Genomic DNA, 19,775 nt, shown 5'->3' with positions numbered 1-19,775 from the left:
TAGGTATAATCCGCCTACACGGATCCGCACAGACGGGAAGACCCCTTTTGCCCTCGTCAGGCGAGTAGGAATTCCCTTTGTTGAGTCTGTGAGGTGAACGACCTTTTGTTCAAAGCAAGCTCAAGGTTTTAAGAGTAGGTCTAATTTGGAGAGAATTCGCGACAAGAAGGCCGGGCGACGATACTAATTCAAGTGAATCAGAGTTCTCACAGCCGGCGATGGGTACCCTTCACTCTTCCCCAAATCGACAAGTGAGGGCTTATTAGTGGGCAGGAAGGAATCGACCAAGAGAGCCAATAATAGCAGTCGAGCAAAAAGGGGTGAAATGTTCTGAAATCTTGTTTGAAAAATCGTCTACCTACCTTACTCCGATCTGTCTCATGGCAGGTGGGACCATGGTGATCTAGTGCTGAGCCTTCATTCGCAGGTCCGCGCGGCGACTCTGGGGGGGTGCCTGGCCAGGGCTTCTCCGGTAGACGTTCTCATCGGGGGTCCCCAGGGTGCCCCACGTTGGGCACCAATTTGCCCCGGCCCGCTGGGCAACAATGAGGGCACGCAGGAACCACCTAAGAGAATGAAACAAACAAGGAACGTGAAGAACGGAGGCAAGACAGGGTTCTGATCAAGCCTCGTTTTTTATTTGAGCGTTGCGGTATATAAGCACTCAGGAGGGGAGGGGTAGGATAAGGAGTTGCCATGGGATGATTGGTTGGGGACTGGGTATCTGTCCTAGCTGATTGGTTACTCTGATGTGGGAGGTTCTTCTGGACTTCGGCGCACGCGGGTTTCTTTGGCGCGCGCGGGCTTTCTTTGGCACGCGTGGGCTTTCTTTGTTCTTGCTCAATCAGGAAGTAGGGCTGACCAGGAAGTGAGACCGAGCTCTGCTTTTATGGCTCCCGGCAGAGTGGAGCCAAGCCTTCTGCTTGCTCCGTGGCGGCAGCCATTTCTATTGGGGTTTATGTATCTTCTATCATTGAAACTTTGTAGCCTTGAGTGGAGGCCTAGGCCGGCAAGGGCAGGTGGAAAGCTTGGCTTCCTCCATCACCGGGGAAACCCAAGTCTCCCTCCTGCTCTCTGTGGCCGTAGCCATCTTGGTTGGGTTTATTTGCATATTCGCTTTGATTGGCTGGTGGGCGTGGCTTGTGGGCATGGCTTGTGGATGTAGCGGAGTGATGGTTAATTTGCATATTACTCTTTTATTAGATAGGATTGTCTCTACTGTCCATTTTTAAGTAAAAAAATCTTGTTAGGCCTGTGAGAGACATTTATATGAATGACAAAAATGACCATAGTATCTTCCCTGCAGGTAACCCAAATGTTGGAGTTAGAAGAGCCATTAAAATAGCTAAAACTCTCATGCAACAGCAAAACAGTTAAAGAGATAGGTAACATGAAAAGATAATTAGAATCTATAATGAAGTATCAAATGTACATTTTAAAGTTGAAAAGTTCAGTATATAAAATTAAAAATTCAGTGGATATTTGACAGAATATTTGACACAATAAGAAATAATTAGTGAAACTGAAGTAGAAAATATCTGAATTAAAGCACAGAAAGGACAAAAATGGAGCAGAAGCAATGGGGTCTGAAGATATAATAGTTGAAATGGTTTTAAATTATCTTTTAAAAATCATTCTGAACATTCAAAGATGATTAATGATCCCCAAGTAGAATCAATACAAAAATAATTACACCTGACTATTGAAATTAAGGACAAAGGGAGAAATATTATTAAAAGCAACCAGAAAAAAAGGCACTTTACATAAAAAAAGAGGAAGAGTAACAGCTGTCTTCTTAAGTGAAATGATGGAAGGGAGAAGACAGTAAAATAAAAAAATAAGTGCTAAGTGTTAATGGTTTTTGATAATCAGTGTTCTTTGAATCCTTAATCTTAACTACTTTCTGGATCAGTGTGATTTCCTATAATATGTATCAAAATACTTGTCTAGAAACATTTTTGGATGGAAATTTTTCTCTGTCTTTGCATCCTTGAAAATATTACTTTTGCTTTTAAAACTGAATAATTTGTTTCCTTGGGTTTACAATCCAGATTTATTACCATTTAGTTTTAATAATTTAAAGGTATGTTTCCATTGCATATTTATTTAATTTTACATTCATCCACATATATTTACTGTTTTTTTGTTGTCTGCCAGACACTTCTCTAAGTGCTCAAGATACAGCAATGTATCAATAGAAAATAACCCATGCCTTCAGGAACCTTACATTTCTTAGAGTTCTGAACTGTCATTACCATTTACATGAATGTAGTGTGTGTGTGTGTGTGTGTGTGTGTGTGTGTGTGTGTTACCTCTTATGCCATTTTCTTGGTTTAGAGAACATTTTTCTATTCCCTTCAAACTTTCTCAGTTCTTTATTCTGGAACTTCTACTAGTCATGTGAATTTCTGTGTTGATCCTCTTTACACCTAAACAGCTCTGTCATATAGTGCATGTCATTATTTTGTATGCTGTTTAGGGAAAACACCTGTTTTAGAAGGTTTTCTTTAGGCAGTCAGCTGTTAAGCCATTCCATTTTTATTTCTGTTTGAGTCTTTTTTTTTTTAAATTTGAGCACTTACATTTTATTTTTAATGAGCCTACTTCTGTTTAAATATGTTTTTTTCTAACTTTTTATTTATTTAAATTTTTATTTAGTTTAATAACTATCTTTTCTCAGAAATTGGTTCTTCTGCTTATTAAACTGTTTTTATTGCCTCACATAATTTTTGTTAGTTTTCATCAAATATTTGCTAAATTTTGTTGATCTATTTATTTTTGTTTTAGAATTCCAGTGACTATGATATTTTCTCACCTAACTCCAAATAGTCTCATTTAATACAATACATATGCTTATCAATTTTCTTAATAGTTATGAAAGAATAAGATGTGTGACTAGGCTAATTCTGCAGTCCCTGTGCTAGCTCTGGGAGTCTCCTTTATCAGAACTCGCTTCTCAGAAAGTTGAAGTCCTTTTGTCCTACACAAATTTTGGCTTGTGGTTTCTCTTGCTTTTTCTCGTGTCATTAAATACATACATACATACTACATATGTGTGTGTGTGTGTGTGTGTGTGTGTTTTATTGATTTGAGAGAGAGGGGAAGGGAGAGGAAGAGAGAGATAGAAATGACGATCAGAGAGAAACATTGATCAGCTGCCTCCTGCAGGCCCCCTACTGGGGATTGAGCCCACAATTCAGGCATGTGCCCTGACAGGGAATCAAACCAGTGACCTCTTGGTGCATGGGATGATGTTCAATCCACTGAGCCACACTGGCCATGCCATTTTTATTTGTTTTCTAGCCTCAAAGAATTCCTCAATATTAGAGTATCAACTTACTAACTTGATAGGGGCTCTTAAATATCTAAAAAAGTAATATCCTTTAAAAAATTAGTTTTTCTAAGAGAATTATATAGTATCTTTATTATTATTTTAGTTTTAGTATTTGTTTTTAATCTCTTTTAGATTATATTTCAATAACATCACACATTTAGTTTATGTTGACTACTATTTACCTTTATTTTAGGAGTTTATTAGGAATTTGCATTTACAAGTGGAAGAAGAAAGAACAAGATTTAAAGACCTTCAGGAAAGAGAAAAAATGCGTTTATTAAAAATGCAGCATAATGCAGCTGTAAAAATTCAAACTAAATATAGAGCATTTGTGGCCTACCAAAAATATGGCCCAATTATAAAAGAACAAATAGAAAATAAGAAAAAAAAAGCACTAGAGTGGAAAGAAAAGGAAGCAAAAATACGACAGATGGAAGGAGAAATACAAAAAAGATTAGAGGAGGAAAAAAGGAGAGAAGAAGAAATACAAAGGCAGAAGCAAGAGGAAAGAAAAAAGAGAGAAAAAGAATATGAAGAAAAAAAGAACATCCTGAGACAAGAAAAAGAGCAACTACTAAACAAGGAAAAAATAAGATTAAAAGAAGATGGAAGGAAACAGCTAATAATAAGTAGAGCATTAAAAAAGAGGGACTATAATGCTACACATTTAACTGTCGAAGATAAATCAAATAATAAGGATGAAATACCCAAAATGATAGGAGAGGAAAAGTCAAAGAAGTGGGAAGCTGCTCCGCTTTGGCTAGATGAAAAGATGAGTAAGAGAGAGACTATAGATAGACAGTTTGTACTGAAAGAATCAATACGAGTGCAATTAAAGGAATCTATATCAAACCAAGCAATTTTGGCAGAATTTAAAATGGGAGAAAAAAATGAAAACCAGGCAAAACAATGTTCAGAGAAATTGGTCAAGCAAGAAGGTAAATATGAAACTATAGACCAAAAAAATGAATTGGAAAACCCAGATCTAAAGGATCATGTGAAAGAACAGTTTCAGCTGCAAGAATTAATCTGTCCAATACAAAAGGAAGTAACCATGAAGGCTGCCATAAATGAGAATATAATACAAGAAACCCAAATAATATTAGGACATAATCAAGAAATTAATGAGGTGAAAAACAATGAGGCACAGAAAATAATCAAAGGTAATCAACAGAGTAAGACACAAAAAGTAGAAAAAGAAGAAATATCACAACAGAATGGAACATTATATGAAGCGGATGACAGTTCAGTGATTTCAATGAAACAAAAACTACTACCACTAACAGAACATTCTGAATATATAGGTGAGAATGTAATACTTCAAGGAAAAGAAATTGATTTAAAATCTGAAGAAACTAAGGAGATCCCAAAAGGCAGTGCTCTGAATAGTGACGTAATTATTGATGGCAGTGATGCTCTGATAAATGTAGAAAGGAAAATAAACAAGCAAAATTATATTTTAGGTAGACGTGCTCCTTGTGAAGACTTGAGTGGCTATAATACAACAAACTCCTTGGTTCTTAAAGAAGTAATCTCTCTAAAGTCTCAGATTAAAGAAATTCCAGAAGAATGTCATGAAAATAGAGCTGAATGTGAGAGTGTTGTGACCTTCTCTGTACCAGAGCCAACACTTCTATCTTCTATTGAAGAAAAGAGGCAAGCTTGGATAAAATCTGTTAAATCCTGGTCAGACATTTTCAAGCAAAATCAACAAAAGAAGATTGTTAAGAGAAAGAGACTTGTGAAATGTCTAGCCAACACCATGCCCCCTTTGAATACACTAGAAATTCTTCAATGTGGCCCATGGAATACATTACAACAGGTATTTTGTAATTTTATAACGTATTGTCTTATTTAATTGCAATTGGTTTTCTAACTGTAACTTTTAAAATATTAGTGGAAGGCATATTTTATCTTATTTTTTAAAATATTTTTATTGTTTATAGCATTAAAGATATCTCCCATTTTGGAAGGCATATTTTATATTCAATAATTATGCCCCTTAATCAGTGAAGTTGCTAATGAAATACTGCCTCCATTTGAGATTTCAATTTAAATTATTAAGGGCATCTTCTCCCTCAGCGAACCACTATTAAAAGCTTTTATTTATATGTTGAAGCCAATGTTTAAGGGCCCTAAAGTCATTATTAAAGTTTCTAAGAGTGAAGGCATCTGGGAATGTAGGGTTGAATTAGAATAGGAAATTCCTGTCATTCAGTGAGGCGTTTGCTTTAGTCTTGAGCAACACTACCACCTAGTGGCTCCTTTTGGAATGAAACTAATTTCCCTGTACTTGAAAATTACCATAAAAGAACTGCTGATAACTATAGAAGACACTAGAATTTCTATAAAAACATTATTTAGTCATGTGCAATGTGAACATGGTGGATATATGCCTGAAATTTAAAATAGTTGTCACCAACTAACTACTAACTACTAACTCTCTGTGTTTATGGAGCCTGTAGTTTCAATTAAAATTAAGACAGAAACTGACACGTGTAGAAAAATAGGGAAGAATATTTCAAATAGTGTAATATCAAAAAAGATCTTATCATTTAAAAAATAACATATTTAGCTAGGGCCTGAAACTCATGTATTTAATAAAATTAGTTACTTCATATAGCAGATGCCTAGGAAAGGAAACATTCATATTAATATACATGCATTTTTTTTATTATTCACTCAGCAAATATTCATCTACCTAATATGATCAGTCAATATTTACTGTTGGGACAAAGGGATGGATACAAAACTCAGTCTCTGACCCTATGGAACTTATTGTGGTAGAGAAAAAGTTATTAAACAACTTGCAGATAAATACAGATCTTGATAATTACTGTAAATACAATTTCAGGGTATTCTGTGAGAAGAGAAGACAGTGGGATTTAAAGAGATCCCTGGGGTGTAAAAGAACAGTGTAAAGAACAGGCACTACTTCGAAGTGTCCTCTCTTTCCTAGGCAATGTATTTGCCATGTCCATCAAATTTATGGAATCTCTGATTAGCTCTCTGTTTGTTTGTTTGTTTGTTTTTAACCTTTGGCTACATTATCTTTGGAATCATTCTTTTTCTGCTTTCCCAAAGATGCTGCTGCAGGCTTTTTGAAGTAGTGACATTAGCTACTAACTCTTTTATTTAAATTAATTTTCCTCATGAATGTCTGTCTGGGCTAAGCATGGGTAACAGCTTCATGCCTGTAGTGTATTTGTTTGAAAGGTAAAACTGAAGTTAGGGAGAGAGTAGGGCTCTCCTTCCTTGTGGCTCTCTGTCCTGTTCAAGGAGAAGAGCACTGAGGAAGTTAAAATGTGTGAACTCTTTCTCTTTGGCATTTCTTCTCCTGACCACTCAGTTCCTTCCTTGGAACTCTTGTCAATGTACATAAAGTGAGGATTAACCCTTTCTTTTATTTCTTAGAGTACAGTTAGCATCCCAAGCTGCAACATGTACACAGATTGCCTGGGGTTGATTCTGATTCCTTAGGTCTGGTGATCAGTCCCAATGCTCTGCATTTTTGCAGTGACCCTGGGTGATGCTGTTGGGGTTGGTCCATCGACTAACGGGAGTAGCAGTGTTCTGAAGGATCCTGAAATCCTCTGACCACTACTCAAAGCAACTGTCTCAAACATTTAATTTTTCTTTGAAGCCTCAAAATATATAGTATATGGATGAAAAATACATGTAAATATGCAATATAAATATTGAAGTCTTATAAAATATCATCTTGTAATGACTCTTGCAGATGGCTTATCATGGTGTTTTCATTCACCACTGCTGCTTTATTTATTTTCTAAACTCATAGCTTTCCATCTTTGATCTTATCTTGAGCACCCATTGCTATAATTGAAAGGTCCTCTGGAGAGGACCTTTAGAAAAGAAAAGCTTACTCTTCGGGGATTTCAGTCAGTAATGAATTTATTTTGCTTATATTAATCTCTTACTTTAAGCCTTTAGGTCGCAAATCATATCTGCTTCTTGTCCATACTTCTTTACATATTGCCAGGCAAATAGTGGTTTTGATCAATTGACTATGGGATGGATGAATGAGAGAATGAATAAATAAATCTGGCTGAAGGTTCATCTTATCTCCATATTATTAGTAACTTCACAGTTTCAAAAGTGTATTGATTAAAAAGGAAATTGATATAAAATTATTTGAGAGTAATTTAATAAAGTACTAACAAGTGATGTAACAGGTAAGATCAGGCTTCTAATTTTATTTCTGCTATTTACTGTCTGTGTTACCTTGTGCAAGGCACTGGACCATTATGAATCGCAGTTTTGTCTTCTGTAAACTGGAAAGAACAATACCTACTTTATAGGATTGTTGACAACAGTATAGGGCTCCTAATTGTCATTGTCAAATGTGGATCCCAAGTATTTGAAAAAAGGCAAATTGATTTTTGAGAGCTGCCTAATAGCCGGTTTCATCAAAGAAATTCTTAAAATGAAAATGCTGGGTCATCCACTCTATGCAATAATATCACGAAAGGATATGACTGAAGATTGGTTATTATTGACAACTAATATATTTTAATTTTTCCTAGTTTTACTGTTTTACTATTTTTTCTTTTATTTTTTGGTATTTTGCTCAAAGTGGTAACTTGCTTTAAATAACAACCAGAAAAAAAAAGTCACTGAATATAAGGATATATGTATATTTTTAAGTCCACACCTGAGGACATGTTTTTCATTGATTGTAGAAAGAGAGAGAGGAATAGTGAGGAAGAGAGAAAGAAACATCCATCCAGATGTGCCCTGACTGGGGATTAAACCCAACACCTGGATATGTGCCCTGACCAGGAGCGACCCTTCAGTGCATGGGATGACACTCTAACCAACTGCGCCACACCAGCCAGGGCAGGATTTTTTGATATGACTTCATAACATGACATAAATTATAGCATTCTAGCATATGGTTTACTTTTAGACCAGATGACTCACTTTCCTTATACAAGGCAAATCGTAATAAACTGGTGTGATGGTATATAACTTATGTGAAGTAAGATTCTCTTTTATTTAATCATCTAATCATACCTCACATTCAGTCTCTGCAGCCTGAATTTTTAAACAATATTATTTCTTCAAGTTTAATTGATTTGAGATATGGCACAGAATAGATGTTCTTCAAAGTAAAACATAGTCATTGCTTTTGTTACTTTTGTATTTTCAATTTACCATAGGCAACTGACACTCCTTGGGTTGAACTCAAGAATAATTGAGAATGAACTCCCAAATATGTATATATACACCCACCCTTGACTGGAATTAAACCTGGGAGCCTTCAGTCCGCAGGCCGACGCTATATCCACTGAGACAAACCGGCTAGAGCAGTATTTGTCTTTCTTACCAATTATTTTGGTCTTTTTTCTTACTTTCATTATAGGTCTCCCATCTGTATCACTTTCCTTCTGCCTAAAATGTATGCACTTTTGTTTGAGTGGGGATGGATGTTTTTATCCTCATTCTTGAAAAATATTTTCCAAAAATATATGTTTAGATTATGACTAATTAAGAAATTCCTAAAATAGATATGAAACTAAAAACTTTTATTCACCCAAATTTTTAAAAATATGGATTGTTTCTTTTGCTACTTAAGCAAGGAATAGACTTAATCACTTCTTTATATCTTCATGAACACATGATCTTCCTATTCACTCATGTAAATATGTAAATTAAAAACGTTTAGTTTAATATCATGTACAGAAAATTTCAATATGAAGAGGAGTTATCAAACTTAAAATTTTATACTTTTCCAGCTTTTTCTGATGGAATAATGCTTTCAATTTCAACTGAACAATTTTTGAATTTCTATTTTGATTATGATACTACTAGACTCTTCTTATAAAGCTAATAATTTTTAAATTGTTTTTCAGCATGTGGGAAATCTGGTTTTAGGATTGTTAATGTGGCAATATGAAAGTTTTCTTACTATAATTTGACTTTTATATAGTTATTTCAGTGCAAAGACTCAATTATAGTGAAATAAACAACAACAACACATTATTACATTACTAGAGGCCCCATGCATGAAATTCGTGCACTGGGGGCGGGGGGGGAGGGTGTCCCTCAGCCCAGCCTGCACCCTCTCCAATCTGGGATCCCTTTCACAATCCAGGACTGCTGGCTCCCAACTGCTCGCCTGCCTGCCTGCCTAATTGCCCCTAACTGCTTCTGCCTGCCAGCCTGATCACTCCCTAACCACTCCCCTGCCAGCCTGATTGACGCCAAAGTTCTCCCCGGCTGGCCCGATTGCCGCCAACTGCCCTCCCCTGCCGGCCCGATTGCCGCCAACTGCCCTCCCCTGCCAGCCCGGTTGCCCCCAACTGCCTTCCCCTGCAGGCCTGATTGCCCACAACTGCCCTCCCCTGCCAGCCCGGTCGCGTCCCCTGCAGGCCTGATTGCCCACAACTGCCCTCCCCTGCCAGCCATCTTGTGGCGGCAATCTTGTGACCACATGGGGGTGGCCATCTTGTGCCCTCGGTCAATTTGCATATTACCTCTTTATTATATAGGATTCCTCTGCCCTTTAACTTAGGTGAGAAATCTTGAGTTTAAAAAGTGCAGTGCATTTTCATAATAAAAAAATATTTCTATCTGACATATTCTTGTAGGACAATAAATGTAGCCCTTAATATATATAAATAAGTTGAAAACTTTCTTTGATATTGAGTTTTTTTAAGCTAAAAAAACAAAAAAGAGAGTTACTTAAGAAAAAGCCTTATGAAATAATGAGTCTAATAACTTGGTAATTTTATTTAATCATCTAATTATGAAATATTTATTTAATCATTTAATCATGAAATATTATAAATGCATGGTCTTCAAATATTTGAAAAATACAGAAAAAATATTATTCATGACTTTTTTTTTTTACCACAGATACTATATGGTTGAGTGTATTACATTATTCAGTAGTAAGAAATGATTCATATCTTTATAATATATAAGATGTATAATAGAATATTGTTTGTATTCCATGGTTCAGGTCCCAAAGACCCCAAAGTCTCATCAACGTGTGGCTTCAGGCTCAGACTTGAAGCACAGAATCATCTCATTTAAGTCAGATCCAGGTGGAGATGGTCTGCTCAGATAGAGATCTCAGAAATTGTTACTGTTAGATAATGTTATGCACTCTAATTTTTTTTTAATTATCTAGGTTACAAGAGTAACATTTCAAGATTTGCCAGGTTGTGGTCTTTCCACACTGGCAGAGTGTACCAATCTTCAGTTTCTGTCTCTTCGACGCTGTGGATTAAATTCTTTGCATGGCCTGAATAACTGCAAAAAACTGAAGTACATTGATGTACAGGTATGTCCTCTGTTCTCATTATTTATCTTGTAATAAAATATAAAATGAATTCATCTTTACATTTTAGAAATGACTATTTTGAAATAAAAAACATTTATTAAAATACCATGTAACTCATCTTGTAAAGAGATCCAGGGCCAAAATTTCTGAAAGCCATAGAGGGAAAATGATTAGGCAGTATGACCTGGGAATTGCTTATCTCTGTGTGTGGATGATCTTGTTACTTTTTGCTGTATCACAAATGGCCACATTACTTAGCAAATTAAAATAATAACCATTTTATTTGCTCATGGTTTGGGGACCATAAATTGAGGCAGGATTGTCTGGGTATTTCTTCTGCTTCATATTGTGTTCACTGGGTCTCATATGTAATTTGTGGCCGGGGCTGGAATGTCTAAAATACCTTCTGTTTATGATTTGTGCCTTCGGAAGTTATCAATTCCTTAATAAGGATACAGGTTGGCTCCACTGTGATGGTTTTCTATGACTCTTGATTCTGCGCACTGGGCTTTTGAGTACATCCTCAAGGCATACTTCCTTGTCCTCAAGAAGTGTGTATTTTGCAGCTGATAATTTTTCTCAACCAGTTTCTTTCCCATAGAAGGTGGGGCACCTGAAAGCTTCTTTTCATTTTGAATTACATTCTTTTCAGTTCAAACTGGTGGTACTTTCACCAATATGATTTTTTAGAAAACATCATGGGCTTTCTCTGCTTCTCATTAAGCTCACTCCATTAGACAAAGGCTATCTTCATAAATATTTGTGAGAGAGTTGCTATGGTCTATTCATAAAAGTCCGTTTATCTTTCTGAGGTCTTAAAAGAGAGATGTTGCTGATGCATCTTTGACACATTACCTTGACACTGACACCAATATATATGTATTGAAGAGATGTATATGTATAGTAAAAATATAAACCTATACATGAGATGTATACTTAATTCGTGATATTAGTGTTCTTGGGAGATGAAGAAACTGAGGAGGGAAGGTGGGGAGATTTCAGTTTTTTCAGTGTGTTTTTTTAATAACAGTTTTATATAGGACCAAATGTTAACTATTGTTTATTTAGATTGAAATATCTTGTTATACTAGAGGCCTGATGCACGAAAATTCGTGCACTCGGGGGGTCCCTCAGCCCAGCCTGCGCCCTCTTGCAGCCTGGGACCCCTTGGGGGATGTCCACCTGGTGGAGCAGGCCTAATCTGGCAGTCAGACATCCCTCTGGCAGCCGGGAGCCCTCAGAGGATGTCTGACTGACAGCTTAGGCCCGCTTCCCAGGAGGAGCAGGCCTAAGCCACAGTTGGACATCCTTACACTGCCACAGAGGCGGGAGAGGTTCCTGCCACCGTTGCTGCGCTTGCAGCCGTCAGCCCGGCTTGTGGCTGAGCAGAGCTCCCCCTGTGGGAGCGTACTGACTACCAGGGGGCAGCTCCTGCGTTGAGCGTCTGCCCCCTGGGGGTCAGTGCGCATCATAGCGACCGGTCGTTCCCGGTCGTTCCGCCATTAGGGTCAATTTGCATATTATCCTTTTATTATATAGGATGATTCTCTGTATTTTCAATATTTTAAAAGATTATTAATAAATACAAAATCAGGTAATTATTTATTAGATTATTAGAATCCCATGCACGAATTTCGTAGGGTTCCTAGCAGCTGCCGGCTGCTGGCCAGGGCCTCCCTTCCCCCGGCCCTCTGCCTGGCCCTCCAATCTGATCGCCCTACCACTGCCCGGCCCCTCTTGCTGTGGCCCCCCGTCCCCTGTCTGCTGGCAGCCCTGCTCCTGCTGTGGCTGCTCCCATGCACTGATGGTACTGGCCCCGCTTTCACCTGCTAATGGTGCGGAGCGATTGGGGCTGGCTCCAACAGTGGGTGCGAGCGGGGCCGGCACCATCAGTGGGTGTGAGTGGCTGCTGCTGCCCCGATCGCCCTTCAGGAGCAGGGGGAGGTGGAGAAGCCCTCAGGGGCAATTGGGGCCGGCAGCCGCCATGTGCACCCACTGACGGTGCTGAGCGATCAGGGCTGGCACCAGGTACTGCCAGTGGGTGCAAGCGGTGGCTCCAGTGCCAGCAGTGGGTGCGAGTGGGGCGGGCGCCAGCAGCAGATGTGAGCCCTGGGCAGGACCGTGGCACATGGGAGCAAAGAATTTTCAATAACCACCAGAGGCTCTCCCCGATGACAGTGACTGGCACCCCACCTTGGTCTGGTGCTCCCCACTCACTTGCTCCACCATCCCACTGCGGCCAATGCCCTCCATGTTCTGTGTTCTGCCACCTTCTGCTGAGGCCCGCCATGTTCCGCACACGCCCCCTGGTGGTCAGCGCACATCATAGTGACCGGTTGTTCGGTCATTCTGTAGTTTGGTCGATTTGCAAATTAGGGTTATATATAGATAGTTTCTATATTTTCATGTAGATAGTATGACATTTTGCATGGTTATCCTAAGATAATTAGATATTCATTTGGAGATTATATCTCATCTTATTGCAAGCTTTAAATTTTTTTAGTAGCCATTGAAATAAAACTAATTACATTTGTTCTTTGTTTTAGGAAAATAATATTGAGACTATCGACTGTGAAAATTTGGAAAATCTCTGTGTTGTTCTTCTTAATAAAAATAAACTAACTTCTTTGCATGGTTTGGATGGCTGCACTAATATCCAAGATCTTGAACTTTCACATAATAAAATCACTCGAATTGGTGAGAACAATGGAATTTTAATATATAGACATTTATTTCTCATGATTATGTTTTTTCATTTATTCATATTAAAGAATAGGCCACCATCCATTATTTGTTTATTTTATTTATGCCACACTTATTTAACCTTTTATCCTTATTTACTAAGGAAATAAAATAATTCTTAAATTTTACAAAAGGAATATGCTCCCACCACTAACAAATGGGTAATTGTTAGTAGTTCTTGCTATTAGTATATGCACCTTCCTGTTCCTTTCCTTATAGCCAGTATTGATCTGAGCTCTAATGGGGAATATAATACCCCAGGTTGATGCCATCATTTTTTATGGATCCTATGCTTTCTGGTGGGCACTGCCAGAGTTATTCATGGTAAACCCTTTCATCACTCCTTTGCTTGCCCACATGCATCACTTGTACTAATCTTTTATTCTTTAGCTAAGGCTACTAATACTACCTAGAACAGTGGTCGGCAAACTACGGCCCGCAAGCCGCGGTTTGCCACTCTGTTGACTAATGAGTTTGCCAACCACTGACCTAGAAGAAATAATCCATCTTCCTAATCTTCTCTATCCCTCCATTTGTATATCTATATACCTATATATCTGTATCTGTTTCCACCTTCATACTTTATAATCCATATAATTCAGCAACAAAACTGTCTTTTTTTCGTTTAAGGCCAGTCCTTCTAATTCTATAAATATACTGATCAGTCTCCTCTGGCACCTTACTCCATCATTTATCACTTGTTTTATGTCAAGTTCTTCCTCTCGCCATTCACTTCTATGCTCACCTTATCTCTCTTACATTTTGCTGTCAAGTTTTGGAGTGTTCTGTTGTTGCTTCACTTGTTACTACTCAACTTCTCTATTCTACTAACTGAAATTCAACTTACTTCTATATGTTTCCAGTGCGATAATCTATCCTATATAATAAAAGGCTAATATGCAAATTGACCAAACAGCAGAACAACCGGTCACTATGACGTACACTGACCACCAGGGGACAGACGCTCAATGCAAGAGCCAGAATTGGGGCTCACGGCTGGCGAGTGAAGCTGGCCTAAGCCAGCAGTTGGACATCCCCTGATGGCTCCTGGACTGTGAGAGGGCTCATGCCAGGCTGATTGACGCCTGTCCCAGTGAGTGCACAAATTTTGTGCACTGGGTCTCTAGTAATATATATAAAAGACTAAGTGACTGAATGACTGGTTAACTGGTCGCTATGATGTGCACTGACCACCAGGGGGCAGGTGCTCAATGCAAAGCTGCCCCCTGGTGGTCAGTGCACTCCCATAGCGGTAGCGCCGCTCAGCTGACCAACAGGCACTAGATGCCGGGTTCATGGCTGGCAAGCGCAACTGCAGCATGGCGAGCCTCTTCTGCCTCTGTGGCAGGGCTACCAAGTGGTGGCAGTGGCAGGCACAGTGAGTCAAGGATGAGCAGGAGCAGCACGGCACCCGGCCTGGGCTCGGACTCCTCCCTGGCCACCTGCTGCTTCGTGCACATACTACATCCCTCGGGATGTTGGACTGTGGGTTTCAGCCTGATCCCCGCAGGCTGGGCTGGCCTTCGAGGACAGGGCTGAAACCCACAGTCCGACATCCCCCAAGGGTCCTGGATTGCAAGAGGGTGCAGGCCAAGCTGAGGGACCCCACCGTGCACAAATCTGTGCACTGGGCCTCTAGTTCTAATATAAAAATCTTATATTATTTACTACCTGGCTTAAAATTTTGTTTTTGTTTTTATTATTTAACTTATGAAATGCTCAAGGGACTTAATAGGGGCTTAAATAATGATTAATAATCAAGGATTGCAAAAAATCAGGAACTAAAACTTTATTTCTGTACAATACTAATGGCTTAAATTTTTGGAGCCTCCCCAAAGTACCATCGTTTTCATCTCCTATCTCCCAGAATCATTAACGGACTAGGCAGATACGGACTGAAATATCAGGGTGTGCATGGGAGTAGGTGGGGAGAAAAGGCAAGCCAACTCTCTGTGCTTAGCCCTGGTTCTACTTAGGCCTCCTCGATACCAGTTTTATTTGTTTGCTTATGTTTTGTTTTGTTTTCTTTCATTTTTATAATGTTGAAAATTTCAAACCTTTACAAAATAAATACATGAAGATTCCATATAACCTCTTCAACATTTGCTTCATCATTACTTTTGGTTTGTTCTTATTTTTTTCTTTTTTTAAAACAACCCCCAAATTATATAATTTTCACCTTTCACGTTTCAGTAAATGGTTTTTAATAATATGACCCATTCTTAACCACAATGCATTGTGATGCCAATTATAATTAATGGTGATACCTTGTATAAACTGATAATATGTACTCCAATTTTTCTTATTTTTCAAAATTTTCTGAGTTGATTTGAATCATAATACAAGAAATGACCACATATTATATTACATAGGTCTTTGAAGTCTTTCCAATCTGTAGCAATCCTCCCACTTTCCCCCCTATGCCACTGATTTATTGCAGAACCTATACTAATCATCCTATACAATGTCTGCATTCTGGATTTGTCCTTTTACTTCCTTTTAGTGTCATTGGTTTTGCTTCACTAAGCCCTGCATTTAATGGCCATAGAAGTTAGTGCAACAGTCTTGATTAGATTTAAATTCAGTCATTTCTGTAGGACTTTTTCATGGGTGGTGCTCTGTGCCTTTTATTAGGAATCATAGAGTGTTTGTTTGCTTTGCATGTTGCTACAATTGACATTGAGTAGCTAGTAATAAAGTTCTTCACCGACGTTTGCATATTGCTTCTAGCCATTGATTAATGTGGCCTGAAACAATTAATGCAATAGGGAATGCAAAAATAAGTTTTCTAATTTGATCTTTCCTTCCATATATTTTTTTAAAACTGGGATTCTTTATTTAATAAGAACTTTTTGGTTATCTTGAAATAGTTTGTAGAAAAATACAAGGATAAATGCCTATCTTTGTATAGACAAATTTTTACATTAAAGTGCTGGTGGCCTTTGTTGCCTTTAGTGGTGCTACATGAATTTTTTTGTTTTATTTATTTTGCTTTATTTTTTTACCTGTTTTCTCTCCTTCTCCTCACTTTCTTTGGCTGTCTTTCTCTCTCCTTCTTCCTCTCCATTTTTCCCTTTCTTAGTATTCTTATGAACTCATAATTTTTTTTGTCATACAGAATATTTCAGTTAATTGCCTTATTATACATTTTGACACTTAAATTATACTGTGAAATTGATTTAAATATTGATAATCCAATTCAAATTTACTTTTTAATCTTGATAGTATTCCCTTTCTCTTCCACTGTAACCCGTTGGATAACATTAACATAACTATTTACTATTTCTTATAATATTCATAAAATAGCTTTAAGAAATAACCCCAATATCAATAGCTATAAAATTACTAAATTAATTTTAAATTTTCTTTGCATTTCTTTTTGCCCTTGGGTTTTGTTCCCCAAAGTGAAACCTGAAGTTTTTTTATCTTAGTGATTATGTTATGAATTTAAAATATAATTAGTTATTTTTTCCCATTTGATTCAGTATTATTTTTGATATGTTATACAGTATGTTTACAAAGAGAAACTGAATTTTTTAAAATAAATTTTTATTGACTTCAGAGAGGAAGGGAGAGAAAGAGAGAGATAGAAACATCATTGATGAGAGAGCATCATTGATTGGCTGCCTCCTGCACACTCCCTGCTGGGGATCAAGCGGCAACCCACAGCCTGGGCATGTGCCCTGACTGGGAATCCAACCTGTGGCTTCTCGGTGCATGGGTTGATGCACAACCACTGAGCCACAGTGCCTGGGCTGAAACTGCATTTTAAAAAGGCATACTCAAATAAATTTTGCTTACATGCCTGTCTTTTTCATTCTTCTCTCATCTATTTTTATATATAGACTAGAGGCCCGGTGCACGAAATTCATGCACGGGACAGGGGGTGTGTGTCCCTCAGCCCGGCCTGTGCCCTCTCACAATCTGGGACCCCTTGGGTAGGGTCCCTCGGCCTGGCCAATGATCAGGGCCTATCAGGGCTTTCCTTCCCCTGGTTGCCGGCAGCTGGCCCTGCTCCCGCTGCTGCCACTGCTTGCCATCTGTGTGGCGCTGCCTCCCACTTCCCCCACCACCAGTCACCTCTCTGCAGGCGACAGGCATGGGGTGCGATCGCTGGATGGCACTGCACACCACCACAGCATCACTGGCCGGTGGCCTGGGCCTCCCTTTGTGAGGCAATCAATTGTGGGGCCCCCAGATTGATCACCGTGTAGAGGGAGGCCCCACCCACCCACCATAGTGCTGCTGGCCGGGTAGCCTGGGCCTCCCTCTTTGGGGTGATCGTGGAGCCCCCCCACCCCCCATCAATCGCCTCACTGGCCAGTGGCATGGGCCTCCCTCTTGGGGGCAATTCATCGCAGAGCCCCCCCATAGATCGCCCTGTAGACAGTGGCCTGGGCCAATTGCATCGCACCTGCCTTGGCTGGCCTGGCGCCAGTGTGTGTCATAGCGTGGTCGTCCAGAAGGCCGTCTGGATGGTCCTTCTGCTGTTTGGTCGATTTGCATATTATGCTTTTATTATTATAGATGATTTTGTATATATGTTTATTTAACATGTATATATGTATATATATAGTAATATATGTGTTTCAAAAGTATATGTATATATGTATGCATATATAAATATGCATTTTCAGATATATAAAAATATACTTATATATGCAAATCCTTTCTTTCTCAAATATAGAATATTTTAAGTACTGTGCCTTTTTTCACTTAACAAGCCATATTCACTAGTGAGTATGGCTTTATAGTATTCAATTTGTAGATGGATCAGAGTGTATTTCACCAGTCCTTGGTTAATGGACATTGAATGGTTTCCATTTTCCTACATTGCCATAATGACTTCCCTTGCACCTATGTCATTTCACACTTTATCAGATATATCTTTGTTAATTTCCCACACTATATATTGTTCGGGCAAAGGACACCTGTGATTTAGGAAGACAGTGCAAGATGCATTTTATATGGGTTGTATAATTTTGTATTTCTATCACTAATGCATGCTAATACCAATTTTTGTTTTTCTTCTTTTATTTTTTAGTTAAATATTTAATTTCTTTATCTTTTTCAATGTTATTAACATAAATACTCAAATCTATAGATTTTCTTCTGAGTACTACTTAATGCATAACTTCTGATATATAGGTATTTTCATCAGTTCTATAATTTTATCTTTTAGCTAAGATTTTAAATTTGCAGATGAAAAGGACTTTTTTACTGTTATTTTTCTAGTTTTATTGCATACTAGAGGCCCAGTGCATGAAATTCGTGTATGGGAAGGGGGTCCCTTCAGCTCAGCCTGCACTCTCTCCAATCTGGGACCCCTTAGGACCTCTGGCTCCTAACCGCTCACCTGCCTGCCAGCCTGATCCCCCTAACTGCTCTCCCCTGCCTGCCTGATCCCCTTTAACTTCCTCTGCCTTGGCCCTACCAACATGGCTTTGTTGGGAAGGACATCCGGAAGGGCATCTGGAAGGTCATCTGGAAGATGTTCAGTCTAATTAGCATATTACCCTTTAATTAGTATAGATGCCACCTTGTCCTAAAAATGCAGGTTGTTCCCAGGTTTTCCTATCGTGGAAGGGGAGCCCGCAGTAGCATCCTGGGTTCTGACCAGGGCTTATGCGCTTGTGCTTTATCTCAGCAGATGTGATTCCTGGAAGAAGACTCTTGGATGTACCTTGAACATTTCTATCAAATTTGCCAAATCATCCTCCAAAAATGTTGAGCCACTTTAAACTCCCACCAGCAACCATGCGTGTGCCCTCCATCCCACTTTGATGCCAATATCATTGATTTCTCCCTAGAAAGCTTCCCTCCTGTCAGCCAAGACTGCTTGGTACTTAAGCCAACCTCATTGTTCAGCTGGGGACTTGATTTCCCAAGATAGAATTATGGAGGAGGAAAAATAGTTTTCCTCTACCTTTCTGAGTTCTTAGTGGAGGCCCTTGTAATGAAAGACAGATGACCAAGAGAAAAACAAAAGTTCATTAATATGTGTACCTCATGTATATGTGGGAGATCCCAGGGAAAAATTAGTAACTCCCCAAGGTGGCTTAGAATGCAGATTTAAATACCTTCTTCCTAGGGAAAGGGAACGGGAGATATAGGCCTCTTAGAGGAGAGTAAATGATTTTTAGGAAAGATGAATGGGGGTGGGGGGAAATAGTTTGTAACAAAGTTTGGGTGTGATGTCAACTTCTACTCTCCTGTCCTGTGACAGGAGTCAGTCTTCTCTGCCTGATGACACTTCTCCCATGAAGGGGACCTATGACATTTGAGCTCCTTTTGGGGGGTCTCCAGATCAGGAGACTTCAGTGAAATCCTCTGCATGCATTTGCTGTTTTTCAAGCATGTGCAGCTCAAGATCATCAATATAACAACACA

The 19,775-nt window shown here is 38.9% G+C and overlaps 1 protein-coding gene across 4 annotated transcripts in view; it reads left to right on the top strand.

Moving 5' to 3' along the window:
• LRRIQ1 (leucine rich repeats and IQ motif containing 1) overlaps positions 1-19,775 on the top strand; it is a gene marked incomplete at both ends in the record, with an annotated part of 281,974 nt that overhangs the window by 22,977 nt on the left and 239,222 nt on the right. For all 4 annotated transcript variants that reach the window (XM_080659623.1, XM_080659624.1, XM_080659621.1 and 1 more), the window contains 3 exons: positions 3,528-5,156; positions 10,491-10,643; positions 13,190-13,340. In XM_080659623.1, the coding sequence (XP_080515749.1) occupies positions 3,528-5,156; positions 10,491-10,643; positions 13,190-13,340 (1,933 nt within the window). The remainder of the gene's footprint in view (positions 1-3,527; positions 5,157-10,490; positions 10,644-13,189; positions 13,341-19,775) is intronic.

This window comes from Plecotus auritus (assembly GCF_963455305.1).
Source record: "Plecotus auritus genome assembly, chromosome: 3".
Taxonomy (NCBI): Eukaryota; Metazoa; Chordata; class Mammalia; order Chiroptera; family Vespertilionidae; genus Plecotus; species Plecotus auritus.
The sequence above is the reverse complement of the archived record's forward strand: the minus strand, read 5'-3'. Positions and strand labels throughout refer to the sequence as shown.